This window comes from Sciurus vulgaris (assembly GCF_902686455.1).
Source record: "Sciurus vulgaris genome assembly, chromosome: 13".
NCBI classification, from domain to species: Eukaryota; Metazoa; Chordata; class Mammalia; order Rodentia; family Sciuridae; genus Sciurus; species Sciurus vulgaris.
In genome coordinates, this window is record NC_136474.1 from 91,829,927 (window position 1) to 91,846,942 (window position 17,016).

At 37.6% G+C, this 17,016-nt stretch overlaps 1 protein-coding gene across 1 annotated transcript in view; it reads left to right on the top strand.

The window, feature by feature from the left end:
* The window catches only part of DOK6 (docking protein 6), a 495,770-nt gene that overhangs the window by 176,117 nt on the left and 302,637 nt on the right, over window positions 1-17,016 (top strand). The window contains exon 3 of the mRNA XM_079109215.1: window positions 4,542-4,656. Within this exon, the coding sequence (XP_078965341.1) occupies window positions 4,542-4,656 (115 nt within the window). The remainder of the gene's footprint in view (window positions 1-4,541; window positions 4,657-17,016) is intronic.

A 17,016-nucleotide genomic window follows, 5' to 3' on the forward strand; every position in this document is an offset into this window, starting at 1 on the left:
AGATGGCTTCGTGGGCACCACTGTGTCATCACAACGCACCGTCGAAAACTGAACTAAGAAAGCCCACGTTGGAGAGAACAGTTCACCGTGCTTACCGAAAATACGAAAATTCAGTCTTCAGGTGAAAATTATAATTTGAGAAACGCGAATCTGCATTCTTGAGTTGGACAACGTTTCAAAACAGATTCATCTGAGGAGATTTATGAAACTAAAGAGGTGACAGCATCACAATGTTGATCAACAGCAAAACGAGTCTGGAAACCAGAGTAGCAGCATCTGCCCTGGGAGGCTGTGGGCATCCCCGGGGTGGCGCCATACGTGAGCAAGCACTTGGCGCCTGAGCCTGAAGGTAGAGGATCCCTGGACCCCTCGTGCCTGCCGCGTTTCCCCACCTGTCCATCGCTTTGTGCTGTTGATTTTTGTAATGAGACTCCAAAAAATGCAAAATCTACAATCACTGACATTGGTGAATAAAACTATTTGGAAAAGGCCCTTGAGCAAGATTATAAATGCTTTCTTGATATTGTTTGCCACTGCTAGATATTTTATATAAAACAGCTTATAAAAAGTCTATCAATTTTGTGTTCTAAAGCAACACAAAATCATTGTTTAGAGATTGAATTTGGGTAGGATTCTTTGTTTAGGTAAAATTATCATTTGACAATATTGGTTGTCTTTTAAACCTTGCTTCAATCTACTATGTTGGAGTAAAATTTGGCATTGATATTACTTGAGTCAATTATTTAATCATTTCAAAATTCATAGGTTAGACTTTGAGAACATGCTTTGATAATATGTGAATCATTGCTCCAAAAAGATGTTCCTGTCTTTCTCTCCAGTGTATTAATCTTCAGAATCTTCAAAAGGTCACATGGTAATCTTATGAGAGATTATTACAAGTGAGAAACAAATATAAATAAGGTGTATAATAAAACGAATTTTCAAGGTATGTGTGTGACAGAACAGTGAGTTCAAAGTGACAGAGCCAGAGGGCAGCTCCAGGTGCAAACAGCAACCCTGAGTAGGGGCTTCTCTTTCACAAAGGTACAAGTCCAGGTCACTAAAGATTTTGCAAAATAGGTGACAGCTAACAACAAGCTCCTAAAACTGTAGCATGTAATTTTTCTTTGCATATAATGTATTATATGATATGAGTGGGTCTTGAATGGTTCATTTTTGACTACTTCCATCCTATCGCATCCTGATTGATATCAGAGGTACCAGTTTCCAAAATGAGGATCAAAAGCTTTAAAATAAGTGAAACGCATCTGTACATTTTCCTTTACTTAGAACACTACTCAATAATTGTGCTTATAGTGGAGCATTGTAAGTCATGAGTGGAAATGCATGTGTTCTCTTTAGCAATATCCTTCATTTGCAGTTGAAACTTGCATAATACAGTAAGGCACTGACCATTGCTCAAGCAAGTCAAAACCGCTACCCTTGTAAAGAGAATTCTCCTTGCATTAGATTCACTGCAGAGACCCGACTACTCAAGAAATCAAGCAGGCAGTCAGCACTGGGTGCCGATCTCTCCCTTACCAAGTCGAGCAATGCTGGGGCTGTTACTTCCTCTGGTTACCACTTTCTTATCTGTAACACAGGGACGATGTTAATATCTACTCTTCTGGGTTTTGTGAAAATTGTGAGAAAAACACGCATTGGATCTAAGAAAAAGATAAAGATAAAGCTCAAAATCCTAAATATATTAAATACCAGAAGGGGGCATTCTAGGGGTAGCAATGTGGCTATTCTAAATGCAGCAGAAAAGAATCACTGCTTGTGTCGCACTTTGGGGCTGTGATCTTGCTCTGAAGTTCCTCCAGATCCAGTCATGCAGAGACCTGGCACTCATTGGTGCTAACAGATGACCTTACATTCATGGTCACTACCAATCATCGATAAACAAATGACAAAACTTGAAGTGTGCTGTGAAAGCAATGATATCAGCCATTTTGACCAGAGTCTTGAAACACTAAAGTTTAATTCAGATTATGTAATCAACCAACTTAAAAAATACTCGTTTCATTCTTTTTTTCACATTAATTAATGAATAAAGGAATCCAGCACAGTGGCACCTAAAGTGCAGGCCTCTAAAATATCCTAGCCCATGTAATGTTTGTGTGTGTGCATGCATGTGCTGGTGTGTGCGGTATATTACGTGACATATGAAGGGTCTACGCTGCAGCAAGTTAAATAGCTTAACACTGAGCATTTGCTATTGCATTTACAAAACATTGAGTACCATTAGATGAGAATTATTCAGTGAAAATACATTAAGAAATTGATGAAAACAGCATTCATAGAAGGCTTAGCATTCTTTTTCTAGCATTTGACAGATTAAGTTGAAAAAATTACAGAGAATATACCATTTTTCAAATGGACTTGTGATTTTCAAATGAGACAAAAACTCAATAATTATAAAAATAAAGGAATTATAGATTACAGAAAACAAATAGAACTTGGCTATCTGCAATGTAAAAGTCCTCCTCCCGATCTTCTGTTTTGGGTAATGTGACAAGTGAGACGATTCCAAAAGCCATCCTGTGGCAACACACCTAGAGGCTGCAGTTCAGACTCAGGCCACCAAGACCTTCGCCTTTCTGCAGGTGCCTGTGTCTACACACGACTGCAAACATCCCAGGAGGACTGATTTGCAGGGTCTGAATAAATTTTAGCCAACAGGCAAATTCACAATGTGGAAATCATGAACATGAGGACTGACATAACTCAAGAAAACATGCCTGGTGAATTGACTGATTTTCCTTGACAAATAAGTTTTAGCAAAAGATCCCATCTCAGTACATGCACTTGCCCATTTCCATGCAGAGTGATGCTTCAACTCATCCTTCCTTGCCTGTGGCTTTTGTTTTCGGTGTTTTTATTGGGATTTCTGTCTAATTCACATCCTGTAATGTTAAATTCAGTTGTAAGTGCTAGTTAAATTCTTACAGCATTAAATGGCTATTGATATGGAAGTACTACATATAGATCTACACATATGTACACAAGTGCCTATATATATATATATATATGTAAATATATATAAAACATACCTATGTCCATATACTCTCACACACAGTCAACTTTCCATATCCACATTCCACATCTATAGATTCAAATGACCATGGATCAAAACTATTTGGAAAATTGTGTGTGTACTGAATATGCTCAGATTTTTTCCCATTCCCTAAACAATATGATATGACAAGTATGTATGTACCATTCACATTAAATTAGCTATTATAAATAATCTGGATCTTAATAAGTTATATAGGAGAAATCTATGTAGGTTATGGGCAAATAATATCCAATTGTATATGGGGGACTTGAGCATCCCTGGATTTTGGAATCAACAGGAGTGGGGAGACTGGAACAGATTCCCCACAGATACTGGGGGATGACTGTATATGTAAATGTTATGGGTTTGTGTATGGGTATGTGTGGGCGCAGTTACGTGTGCGTGTGTGTGTGTAGATAGATGGTCAAAAGTCAAGGTTTATTGTTTAGTTCTGTACTTATCAAAAATATTAATCTGCAAAATAACCTTCAAAAGTATTAATGAAAATTCCAGATTTTGAGAGGATAAATTAAAGCATAGTCAAAAGATAATTAATTTATCATAGGTTCCTACAGGATCATAGATATGACACCATAGTTGTCATAAAAATATTAATGGTTATCATTATGTTAGTTAATTCTGCCCACTTTCTACTAATAATGCTCATCCAGGAATAGGAAATCCTTTAAATTAAAAGGAAAAAAATCAGCATGTTGCAAGATCATTTAGAAAAAAATCAACTCAAACATTATTGCAAGGTTGTGTTGCAGAGAAGTTGAAGAAATAAGCATTTGACCATTTCAATTGTTTGTGAGGAAAAAGAAAAGAAGCACAAGTTGTAGCAGAACATGTACCAATAAGGAATCAAGAAGGAAAGTAGATAAATGCATTCTTTATTCATTACCAAATGAATAAGGCATCGTTAACCTGAGTCCATAATCATAGGTGGACCTTGATGAGAGAAGTGATTCATGGATCCACAAACACTGTGTTTTCCTGATAAGCAGATCCATTGTTGAAGGTTAGTTACTCAAAATTTTGTGGCCACCTTGCTGATGGACAGCTGTCAGTTGTCCCATGGCTATAACACTATCATAGATGGGAGTTAGGAGACAAACAAGATATTGAATACAATCAACATTCAACAGATACTTAATGAGGAGAATTATTCGTGTACCATAGCTACTATGGGTTACTGGGCATGCAACTTTACTGAAAATATAGAGTCCATGAAGCTACTCTACATAATTTTTAGAGTATTTCAAACTGCAGCAAATGACATCAACTGTGACCAAGATTGAGTGCCCTGTGGAAGAGATTGTGTTTTTTTCCTTATTGTTTTTGACTACAGTTAATTAAAAATTAGTACAATAATCCACTGGGAAATCATGTGAGACAGTGATACCTGATCCTTGTGGGCTAGCACTCCCGTATAGAATGTATTCTGAGCACTAAGTTTAAAATACTTTTTTCTTTCAAGGTAACCGAACTACACAACATCAAAAATATAACCAGACTGCCTCGAGAGACAAAGAAGCATGCAGTGGCAATTATCTTTCATGACGAGACGTCAAAGACATTTGCCTGTGAGTCAGGTAAGCAATTGCAGGCCTTCTAGAATTTGAGGAAACTGAGTGCTTCTGAGACAAAGGCCCAGGCAGATGCAGATGCAGCTCCGAACTGGACAGCTCATTGTAAGGAGGGGGCTCTGGAAGACCTTAGCAGGGAGTTCAACATACTGATTTCTACACATGTTTAGGGTATTTATTCTCTGTCTGTGCCTGGATTTTGCTCCCAGGTGGTCTGAGAACTCTGGCAGTTTCCGTTCAAGCTTTGAGAATTAAGTCAACGATACCCAGGCAATGTTGTTGGGGTAAGCATGTGATTTGTATCTTGGATTTAGCTGAGAGTAGTTGCAGGTATTTTGTAGGGCAATAACACCACCACCGTGCAAAAGGCTGCCAAATGCAACCTAACTCCCCAGATGTTGCAAAACAGAACTTTGTGCAGTGGGCTGCTTTCACTGGTTCGTGGTCCCACAAGTAAACACATTTTGTACTAGATTTCAGCCTGTGGGTTTATAAAGCGCTCTGACAGTACTGAGACGCAGCACTTTTTAGTGTGAACTTGCAATCTTCTTCATGATGAAGTCCCTGGGTCATGTATGAGTTGACCTAATGCTTTTTAAAGGTTCTGCTCAAAGAAATCACACGTTTGCTTTGTATTGGGCGTTACCAAAAATATGAAGGGCTTGGAAGATGCGAATTTAAAATGGTAGTGAAGACTTTGGGAGAAGATTTTTAATTTTTTTTACAGGAAAAATGAAGCTTCTGGCTTGTATGAAGTTGATAGGGTGAATTAATTTATTTGAAAGCGGACAATGCCACTTTGCTTGGCTGAGACTGCTCACACCCCTCACCTGGGCTGATCCTGGGCTTCCTGACCTGACCTGCAATGCACCAAAGTGTCCCTTTTTCTTGGGATGTCTTTATTCATCAGCCCTTCTTCATTTGCCATCTCATCATTCAAAACAGACTTTTTAGAGGTGCAGAGATGTCTGTGATTGGTCATATAAATTCCCATTTTGTAACAGAACCTGTCTCGGCCTTATTGATATATTATTATCCAAAAATATTTCTGCCTTCTTGTTCACTGTCTTAAAACAGTCTAGTCACTTCAATTTTCTCTGAGTTCTTAAACATATAATATTAATGTCTCTTATTAAAATTAATGACAACCAGAAAATTGGTTAAAAAAAACTAAAAAAGATCATTTTCATTATTTTAATTATTACTTTTCACTATTGTTTTACTTTTTTGAAATTGTAGTGAGCAATGTTGTGGATGTAAAAGTGCAATCAGAGTCTGTTAATTTCCAGAAAGAATGATATTTAATTATATTTAAGAAAAAATCTTATTTAGATACTCTTTAGAGAGACATTGGCCTAAAATTTGTGTTTATTTCATTAATCACTCAATTGATTGCCTTTTACAATCTGATTTTTACTAAGATTAAAGTAGAAACATTATTTAATGCAATTTCATATATTTACAACAGATGGCTTTTCTGATTTAAAGCTACAATCATTATTTGCTTAATTTCCTATCAGTTTTTTAACTAGGCTTGATATTACTACAAAACATATGATACTGCCCTCTTTCAATTTTTTGCATTCTATAAAGTTGGGGAGAATGTACAGCACACACACACACACACACACACACACACACACACACACAATTTCCTCCTCAATACCCCGCCACTCCTTGGCATTTCTCCAGATGTCACCTAAATGTCCTCCCCGTTATGGACCACAGGATGTCATAGGTCACACCAGATGAAAACACACTCTTAACTTCTGTTCTGACACTGAAAGTCATTTCAATGAAGACATATTGTTCAGACACCACATGCGTTTCATCATCCCAGGAACCTGGATTAGAAACGTTCCCCTCCGTAAGATATCGATATTGGTAAATTGACTAAGAAACTCCTGAGCACATAACTCTAGCTCAGCAGGACTTGGGCTGAACTTCAGAATGTGCTGCCTGGAATTCTCAACCTGATGTGAAGAATGCCATTGAACTCCACATCTCAGAGCACCCGGGTTTCCCGAGAGCGAGTGTGATCGCGGCAAGTGGCACCAGCCCTCCAGCCGTGGTGACAGTCTAAGCGTTGTGTCTTTACGTGCAGCTCAGCACAAACAAAACCCACTCCTCGCTGTGTCAAGTTAGCAAGTGCAACTGGAAGGTCATATAGATTAAGAATCTTAAAATAAAATTTTTTAGTATACCTAGCATCCAGCTCTTGGTTTCTCATATCAGGAATCAGAGTCTGAGTCCATTCTAATATAAGTAATTGACTGAATAAGCAAGTAAATGGTAGCAGATGGACAGATATCCCAGAGAAGAATTCATGCAGATGCCCTGCCTTTAGGAGAGATGCATAACTCCCTTCTCTGTGATTGTGAGCTGCCCGTGTGGCTTCCTTCCAAAGGAAATTGCACAGAGAGGGGTGGGGTGGGAGAGAACTTGGCAGTAGAGAAGAGTGAGGAGACCACCTCAGCCAGGGACCAAGGTCAAGATGAACACCAGTAATTCATTCTGGTTTAGGTGCCCTTGGTAGGATGTGAGGGGAAAAACTAAAACAGCACTTTACCTCATCCTCTTCCTCCCAGCGACCCACTAATCAGTATAAACACCAGACAAAAGCCAAACTGGAGGACATTCTACAACATGCCTGAAAATCTGAGATACTGTCGCACCCAAGAGGAGCAGAAGGAGCCATGAGGAGAAAATGTATGTGGCATCCTAAATGAGATCCAGAAATCGAAAAAAGGGTCATGGGACCAAACTAATGACACTCTATAAAGAGTGAGGAAACCTTGATAAATGATTGATTATGACCATTAATAAGAATGTGTCAAAACATTGTTTCATCAACTTTAGCAAATGTACATAGCAAATGTAAGATGTTAATAACAGGGGAAAATGGATAAAAGAACTCCGTATCACCTACGCAACAACGCTTTACATCTAATCCTATTCCAAAATAAGGAACATTTTTAAAAAATCAATGTGGAATTGACACAAAATATATATCAATGAACTAGGTTAAGTATAATGTGCATTTTAAAGGATTTAAGTTTACTAAAGAAAAACTAGATATTACAATAAACAGTATTTTAAAAATTAAACATTCACACCACCTATCATTGTATGGTTTCAGATGATAAAGTAACATGTATTATGTAACATGTATAATGATGAAAGTGACAATATGAAAATAACTGTTACTGGACAGTGACTTGACTGGAAATTCTAGGTGCTTGCCAAGTGCAGTAGTCACTTTCCTGGTGGAGAATCAGACTCACAGTTGCAACGTGGGGGTGCCATTATTCAGCAGAGAGATGCAGCAGCAAAGGATTCTACTGCATGTCCTCCTAGTGAACCGAGCACCGCCTTCAGGGCAATTCTAGATCACAATTCCGTTGCCACCTTTTAAATAACTAGGCATTTCCTGTTTTTTTTTTTTTTTTTTTTTTTTTTTTTTTTTTTTTTTTTGGAAGTGTTGCTGGCGAACTCCTTGGCATAGATCTCATGCAATAAAACTGGCAACTGTGGACCCTGGAGCTACAGCTGTGCCTCCCTGTGCTTCCTAGAGTGCTCTGTGGAGGTTTGTTAGCCCACATGGAGGGCATGAAACCCACAGCTGAAGGTGCCACCTTGGTCACACCATTACCATCACAGCCACTGTGACCATGCTGGTCCATCCCACCTAGTTCTAGACATCCTATCATTTTTGTGACAGTGGAGAACTTCACTCAGGTCCCACTGGGTCAAAAAGTCGAAATTATGATGGAGATATTTGTGAAGCACAACCTTAGAGATACATTTTCAATGGGTTATTCCACTGGCTTGTTCTCAAGTGAAAACATTTATAGGGAAGTGAGACTGCAATTGTATTTTTTTAATTTGATTTTTTTTACTCCCTCTGCTATTATTTTTATTTAGTTATTTTTATATGTTGCTGAGGCTCGAACCCAGTGCCTCACGCATGCTAAGTGAGCACTCTAACCCTGAGCCACGACCCCAGCCCCCCAGAATTGTATTTTAACTGAAAATTTTCTGAACACAGATATAAAATTAGAGTCACAAATATCATTTGAATCAAAGCAGGCAGACAATGGTGTAAGTCCCAGTGAGCACTTTGAACCTGTAATTTAAACTAAACGGCTATTTTTAAAATACCGGAGTTTCCCTCTTTCTGACTTTGAATCTTGACCTCATCAATTGCAAGTGAAAAAATGGCTCACCTGAAACGCCACTAATGAGACTAATGAGGGTACTACAATTAGCATCATCACGAAGAGAGGGGTCGTGCAGTTGTAAATATTTCTTGAACACAAAGAACCCATTGAGGACAAAGAGGATTTCATAACCTGCCTATGTTTTGCACCCTCAGAAGTAACCCATGGTTTAGGATCTGAATTTCCTAGTGGTGGTTTCATGGTATGTAATATGTTTGAGGAAGGAAAGGCTCTTCATTGGAAGAATATGGTCTCATTTCTAAGAGAAAAATCTCCTGACAAAGCAGCTAAAGCTAGATCTAAAATATTTGAATTTCTAGCAAAGAGTCTTCAACTAGTTTAAATTAGGACTGACTTGAAAATATTACTTGTTTTTTTAAAACTGCTTTTTGTGGATAAATATAACGGCCTGCTTGAAGCTGGTAAAGTGCTTGAGAAACAAAGGCATGATTTGTTTTAATTGTCCTCTTTGTGGCACATGCTGATGGAAAACAGAAAGACTTGGAACTCATAAACAAGGAATTTGACAACTTTTTCACAAAAATTATTTTTAGACTGATGTCATGCTGCAGCACTGTGGTCCATACCTGTTGACCAAATTCTATTTTGGGGAAAATGCTGTGTCAAGTAGACACTGCATGGAATATTAAATACTCAAAGGAAGCGTCAAGGGATGACAAGAAACAGTTTTCTGGAGGTAAAATGGAAGGAATGATGTGTCTCCCTGTCTGAGGGGGTCCCCTGCAATGCTGCCTCAGGACAAGGCCCACGGGGGAGAGAGCCCTTTTATAATTCAAAGTTTCAGAAGAGGCTGAGATCAAGTCCTTTTTAGAGTGTTCAGAAGCTATTTTCAGATTTTAAAGTCTCAGATATACTGACAGATTAATAAAAAGTCAATATAATTCAAATGAAGACTTCCTGTGGATCTGCTGCAAGAGGAGAAACTGTCTTTGTTCACCCAAACCCGCTGCAGTGCGTGAGAAGCCCAGCTTCCCGCCAGCCAGAAAAGAATCGAGCACCTGGACTCTGAGCCCCTGCTCTCACAAGCTCAGCCACTTGCCCAAAGTCTTGCCTGAGTTCCTTTGCATATTATAAAACATGTACTTCTAAAGGTAGCTCATGGGGATATGCTGTTTGCTCTTTAAGAGGTTTCCCCTTAAGTATAAATTGTAATTAGTGTAGGATCAAAGTTCAAACATCATTTTTGTTGCTAGGCAATCTGACAAATGGAACATATCAAAAATAAAAGGTACTACTGTAATTTTCACTACTTGCAAAAACAATCAATGCAAACTTTCCTACCCATAGTCTAAAGAAAAATTATATGATTAAATCATTTGATACAATAGAACATTGGAAAAATGCAGACCTATTCATCATAACCATGAGAGAAGAAAGAATAAAGGGGAGCTCCTCATATTGATAAAGAATAGCTTCAGAAACATTGCAACATTGCACTTAGTGAGGAAAACCAATGCTCTCTCCCTAAGATTGGGAACAACGTGAGTTTATCCACACTCCTCTCTGCTGTGCCACATGGCACTAGAAGTTCTAGCTTTCACAGTAAGCAAGAAAGAGAAATCAAGGACATACGGATTGAAAGTCAAGAAATAAAACTGTCCCTAACTTAACATAGCAAGATTGGCTACAGACAAATTCAAAAGGAGTCTTGGGGGAGGGCTGTAAAGGATCCTAGAACAAAAAAGTACATTTTACCAGCTCACATAATAAACGATCAAAGTGTAAAGATCAATTTTATTCCTATACACTGCAATAAACACGTGTAAACTGAAATTAATGTACAATATCATTTATGATCACTAAAAATAAAAAAACCTTAGGTGTAAGTATACAAAACACATATATTCCGGTATATTCTGAAATTACAAATACTAAAGGCATTTAAAAAATTCTAAATAATGCAGAGCTATGTTGTGTTTATGGCTCAGTGTTCCAAGTATCAATCTTGCCCAGATTGATGCACAGTCTGATTAAAGCAAGATATTTATGATTATTATAAAATAATATGGGAAAAGAAACTGTCAACAAAATAGAAGGAACATACATGAACAAAATAATGGTCATTGATTTAAACTCACATCTAACATCATAACCAATGGGAAAGTACTAGAAGTTTTCCCTCTAAGATCTGGTACAAAGCTGATGGGCACTCTTCTCACTTCAATTCTTTAACACAGTCCTGTAAATTCTAACCAGATATAGACAAGAAAAAGAAATAATATGCATCCAATCTAGAAAGAAGAAGCAAATAGTATCTGTTTGCAGATATAAAAATCCTAAAGCTCCATTTAAAAACTGTTAAAGAAGTTCAGTGAAGATGAAAGCTATGAGATCAATGTGCAAAATCAACATTATTTCTTTTTACTAACAACAAACTATCTGAAAAGGACACACAGAAAATAATCTTGGAGGTAGAGCAAGAGGACAATCAAGATCCTCCAGTGATCATCTCCATAGACACCTAAATTTTAATAGTTATTCCCTTGTCAGACACTTTCACATGAGCTAAGGAGGCCAGGTAAGAGATCACAGTGACCATTTTTAATATAATAACAAGATGAATTGAAATTGCCAGTAAGGAAACATTTGCTCAAGTCACTCCCCCCACTCCAGATCCCAAGAGCTTGGAGAGAGTTGTTCCCTGCTTGGGGGAGATAGCATAACACAAACCAATAAATGTCATATAGCATGTCAATAGAAGGAAGAACAAAACAATATAATCATCTCCATAAATGAAAAAAAATGTCTTGTGATAAAATTCAATATCCATTCATCTTAAAAATCTCTGATCAAATTACTATCAAAGAAATGTATACCAGTATAATGCAGATCATTCATAATAAACCAAAAGATAACATCATACTGAATTGGAAAGAACTGAAAGCTTTCTCTCTAAGATCTGGAACAGGATAAGAATGCCCACTTTTACCATTTTTTGTTCAACTCACTATTGGAAAGCCAGGTCAGAGTAATAAGAATAGAGGAAGAAGGGCATTGGCATTGGAAAAAAAGAAAACCAAAATGTGACTGTTTTCAGATGACGTGATCTTATACCTAAGAAGCCCCAAAGATTCCACCAAAATAGTATTAGAATGTACAAATGAATTTTTAAAAGTTACAAAAAACAAAATCAACATAAACAAATCAGTAGTGTTGCTATATAAAAATCAATAAAGCCATCCATTTTAAATAGCTACAAAAAATAAAATATCTAGGAATGAATTTAACCAAGGAAATGAAAGATCTCTACCATGAAAATTTAAAAACATTGACAAAAGAAATTGAAGAGGACGCATAAAGGAAATCTATGTCATAATCATGAAGTAGAAGAATAAAAATTATTGAAATATTCTTACAATCATAAACAATCTACAGACTCAATGCAATCCCTATCACAATGTCAATGACTTTCTTCACAGAACTGTAAAAACAATCCCAGAATTTTTAGGAAAACACATGCGCGCGCGCACACACACACACACACACACACACACACACACACACTAAGGAAAACTTGACATAAAAAGAACGAAGCAGAAAACATTATACTTCTTGACTTCAAAATTCACTGTAAAGCTGTAGTAGTCCAAACAGAATGATATTGGCATAAAAAGAGACACACAATGGAACAGAATAAATAACCAAGAAATAAACCCTCACATCTATAGCCAAATGATTTCTAAGGTCAGTATTTTTAATAAATGATGTCAGGAAAATTGGATCCATGCAGAGATGGATGAAATGAGACACCTATCTCTCATCAGTTACAAAGACCACTAAGAGTAGATTAGATACTTAAATGTAAGACCTGAAATAATAAACATATTAAAAATAGTGGAAATAATTCAGGACATTAAAATGGGCAAGAATTTGGAGGGGGGCAAGACCCCAAATCACAGGAAACAAAAGCAAAATAAACAAAAGAATTACATCAAATCAAAAAATTCTAAACAGCAAAGAAAATAATCCAAAGAGACAATCTAGAGAATAGGAAAAATATTTGAATGCTACACATCTGTCATGAGGTTGATATCCAGACTATATAAGTAATTCTAAGGACTCGGTAGCAAATAAATACATAAATAAACTAATTAAAATATAAGCAACAGATGAAAATAGACACTTCCCAAAAGAAGACATACAAATGGTCAACAGGTATGTGAAAAAAAAAAAATGTGCAACATCATTAATCGCAAAGCAAATGCAAATCTAAACCAGAGTGAAATATCACTTCATCCCACTAAGAATGATTATCACCAAAAACACAAAAGGTAAGTACTAGGGAAGGCATGGAGAAAACAGAACACTTGTATGCTGTTGGTGGAAATGTAAATTAGTACAGTTATTATGGAAAACAACATGGAAGTTCTTCAAATAGCTAAAAATGGAACTATCACATAATCCAGAACCCCAGCACTGGGTATGTAGCCAAAGAAAATGAAGCCAGTGTGTCGAGACATTTGCACAACTATGTTTATTGCAGCAATATTCCAATAGCCAAAAAATGGAAATAACTTAAATGTCAATCAGCTGTTGATGAAAAAGAAATGTGCTACATATTATAATCGAATACTATTCAACCATAATAAAAAATAAAATACCGACATCGGCAAGAACATTAATGGAACTGAAACTCATTATGTCCATTGAAATAAGCCAGGCACAGAAAGACAAATACCAAATGATTTCACCTATATGTGGAATTTTAAAAAGTTGATCTCATAGAAGTTGCAAGTAGAATGGAAGTGACCAAAGACTTGGGAGAGGAGGAGCGAGAGAGCAATAGGGAAAGTCTGATTAGTGCATAGTAAGTTATACTTAGATAGGAGCAGAATATTCCCGTGTGCATTTGACAGTAGGGTGACACTGGATAACAATTATGGACTGTGTATTTCACCAATTTAGAAGAAAGTATTTTGAATGCTTTTATCATAAAGAAATCATAACTGCTTACAGAGATAGAATTATCTTGATTTAAACATTATGTAATGTATGCATGCATCAAAACATCATAGATATCTCATTCATACGTTAATTTCTGTTTCTATGTATTGGTTAAAATTTTTAACTTAGATTTCTTTTAAAAACCCATCTTCAATAGCATCAAAAATAATAAACTATTAAAGAATAAATCCAACAAACTAGATGCAAGACCTGTATGCTAAAATCCATAAAACATTGATGTTTTCCTCTGTTGCGTATTCATAGATCCCAGCAGATGACAAAACACTCCTGGGTGAGAGAAAAAGTTTGTTACCGATGACAGAGACCATAGAGGAATTCTGCACAATTCCTTTTGTAGGGACATTTAAAATAGTCAAATTCAGACAAATACAAGGGTGGAGGTCAGGGCCTGGGAGAGAGAACAGGGAGTTACTAATCAACAGCATAATGTTCTACTAAAGCAAGATGAATATGCTCTAGAGATCTGCATCAGCAAATTGTACCTCCAGTACACAACAGTGTATTTCACTTAAAATTTTGATGAGATTATCTCATGTTTAGTGTTCCTACCTCAACAAAATAAAATTTTTAAAGGAATCTGTATTAGTCAGGGTTTTCTAGAAAAACAGAACCAATAGGTGGTATGAGTATAAAAAGGGGATTTGTTAGATTGGGTTACACAACCAGAGATGGATAGTCCACAATGGCTGCCTGTGGGCTGGAGAGCTAGAGGAACCAGTAACTGCGCAGTCCAAGATGTTGAAGCCTCAGAACAAGAGGGATCAACAGTGTCACCCCAGTCCCAGAATCAAGGCCTCTGGAAACTCTCTGGAGAATCACTGGGAGAGCTCTCTTGTGAAGAGTGAAGGAGCAAGAGTCTGATGAATTCAGACGATAGTAGCAGCAATCAAGAACCCGTTCAAGAAGAATTGAGATTGGATCTGCTGCTGCTTTGCTGTTCTTCCAACTTTGATTCCATCCAAGTCTCCAGCCTATTGGATGATGCTGACCACACTTAGGGAGGGTGTACACTTCAGTTTATTATCCCATATGCCAATCATTCCTAGACACAGCCTCATCGACTCACCCAGAAGCCTCTTACTCGTCGCATATCTTAGTCCAATCAAGTTAACAATTCAAATTAACCGTTACAGGTCCATCCCTTGTCAACTTGATATCTGAACATGACTCTTTACCTCACACTTAATCTCCAAATAAATACAATAACAAGGTCATAATTCTGCCTAACATAGCATAACTACTTATTATGGTCTGGATGTGAGATGTTCCCCAAAAGCTCATGTTTAAGACAATGCAAGAAGGTTCAGAAAAGAAACGATTGGGTTACAAGAACCTTAACCCAATCAGTGCATTAATCACCTGGTGGTAACTGAGTCTAAGTGAAGGAAGTTGGGGTGTGACTGGAGGAAGTGGGGCACTGGGGTCATGGCTTTGGGGGGTATGTTTGTGTCTGGCAAGTGGAGATCTCTCTTCCTCTCTGCTTTCTGATCATTATGTGAGCTGCTTCCTTCTGCCACGATCCTCAGCCTCACTTTGAGCCCTAAGGAATGCAGCCTGCTGACTATGGATTGAGACCTCTGAAGCCATGAGCCCTCAAATAAACTTCTCCTCCTCCACAATTGTTCTGGTCAGATATTTAGTCACCGCAGCAACAAAGCTGACTAAAACACTATCCTGTGCACAACCAAAAATGCCAGTTTGGTTCTATTTTTTCCCTAGAATATAAAGGGAAAAAATCACTTTAAGTACTGATATTAAGTCAATCAATATTACATTACATGATGAGTAACAGAAGAATAACAAGTCCACTCAATACACAAGTGAGTATGCACAAACATATTCTTAACAGAATAAGAAAGAAATATCCATGGCAATTATAATCCTCATTTCTGCAGCTGGTCACGTGACCACGGTTGGTGTTTATGACTGCTGCCTTCTTCTACTACCCATTCCATATTCCTTCTACCTTCAGCAAGTACCTCAGCAGGTCATGGACCTTTACCTGGAGGTGTGACCCACACCTTCATTCCTGAAGGGTCTGAGACATTTGTCATCTTGCCTGGATTGGGTTGTTGTAGTTTCCCCTTGACCTTAAAAACAGGAATGCCCCAAGGGATCTCCTGTACTCCAGGAGTGTGCTTCCTTACCTCCATTGTGGAGTAATAGTTCCATGTCCCCTTGGTAACCTGGATCAGTCACCACCGCCAGCACTGTCGCCTGTTCTTAGCCTGTTGACTCAGAGGCATGAGGAACCCAAGTGACCAGGGGAAGTCTTAACTTCCAGTTTAATGAACTCCTTGTTGTACCTCCTGGCAGAAGCTTTCCTCCTTCTCTACCTACGACTTCTAGGCCAGCAGAGCAAAAGGTTGCAGGGACAGGAAGCAAAACTGTCCTAGTGGGTTAGAAGGGGCAATGGTGAGTGGTTCCATCCCTGTCTTCACCCTTGATTCCTGGACCCATGAATTCTAGCAATAGGAGAGACAGGACCACAGCGTGGATGCTGAATTAGAGTGTAGCAGCCTTCTGGAGAACCTTGCCCCAGGTCTTGCACCGTATGCCACCTAGCTGGCATTATAATTGCATCTCCAAAAGTCCACTCCATCTTTCTATCTAATGAGCTGCTTCGGGATGCTGGGGAGCAGCACATTTATTTCCAGTGAAGATTCAGGGAACAGTGTGTGCTCATAATAGCTAGATGGAATATGAATTGTATTGAATTATATTAATTATTTTTTCAGGAAAAATGGCAACAATACATATATATTTTATATAATATAAACAATAGTATATATATAATATATATGTATATATTGTATACCACACACACACACATACACACAAACATACCCTTGATCTATTGAGCCTCTTTGGGACCATATCCCACATAAACAAACATACCACTACATGAAGATGTGGGCTTAAGTACTTAATGTATAATAGAAAATAAAAATAAATACCTATTAAGTGAACAGTTGAATAAACAATGGTATATCCTTTTCAAGAAATGTAATCACTAGAAATAGTTTCATCAAACTTCTTAAAAACTTTTCCATGAAGTATAGTTCTTCATGCAAAGCAACTGTTTTAGTTAGCTTTTTTATCACTATGAGAAAAGACCTGACAAGAACAATTTAGAGGAGGAAAAGTTCATTTTAGCTCA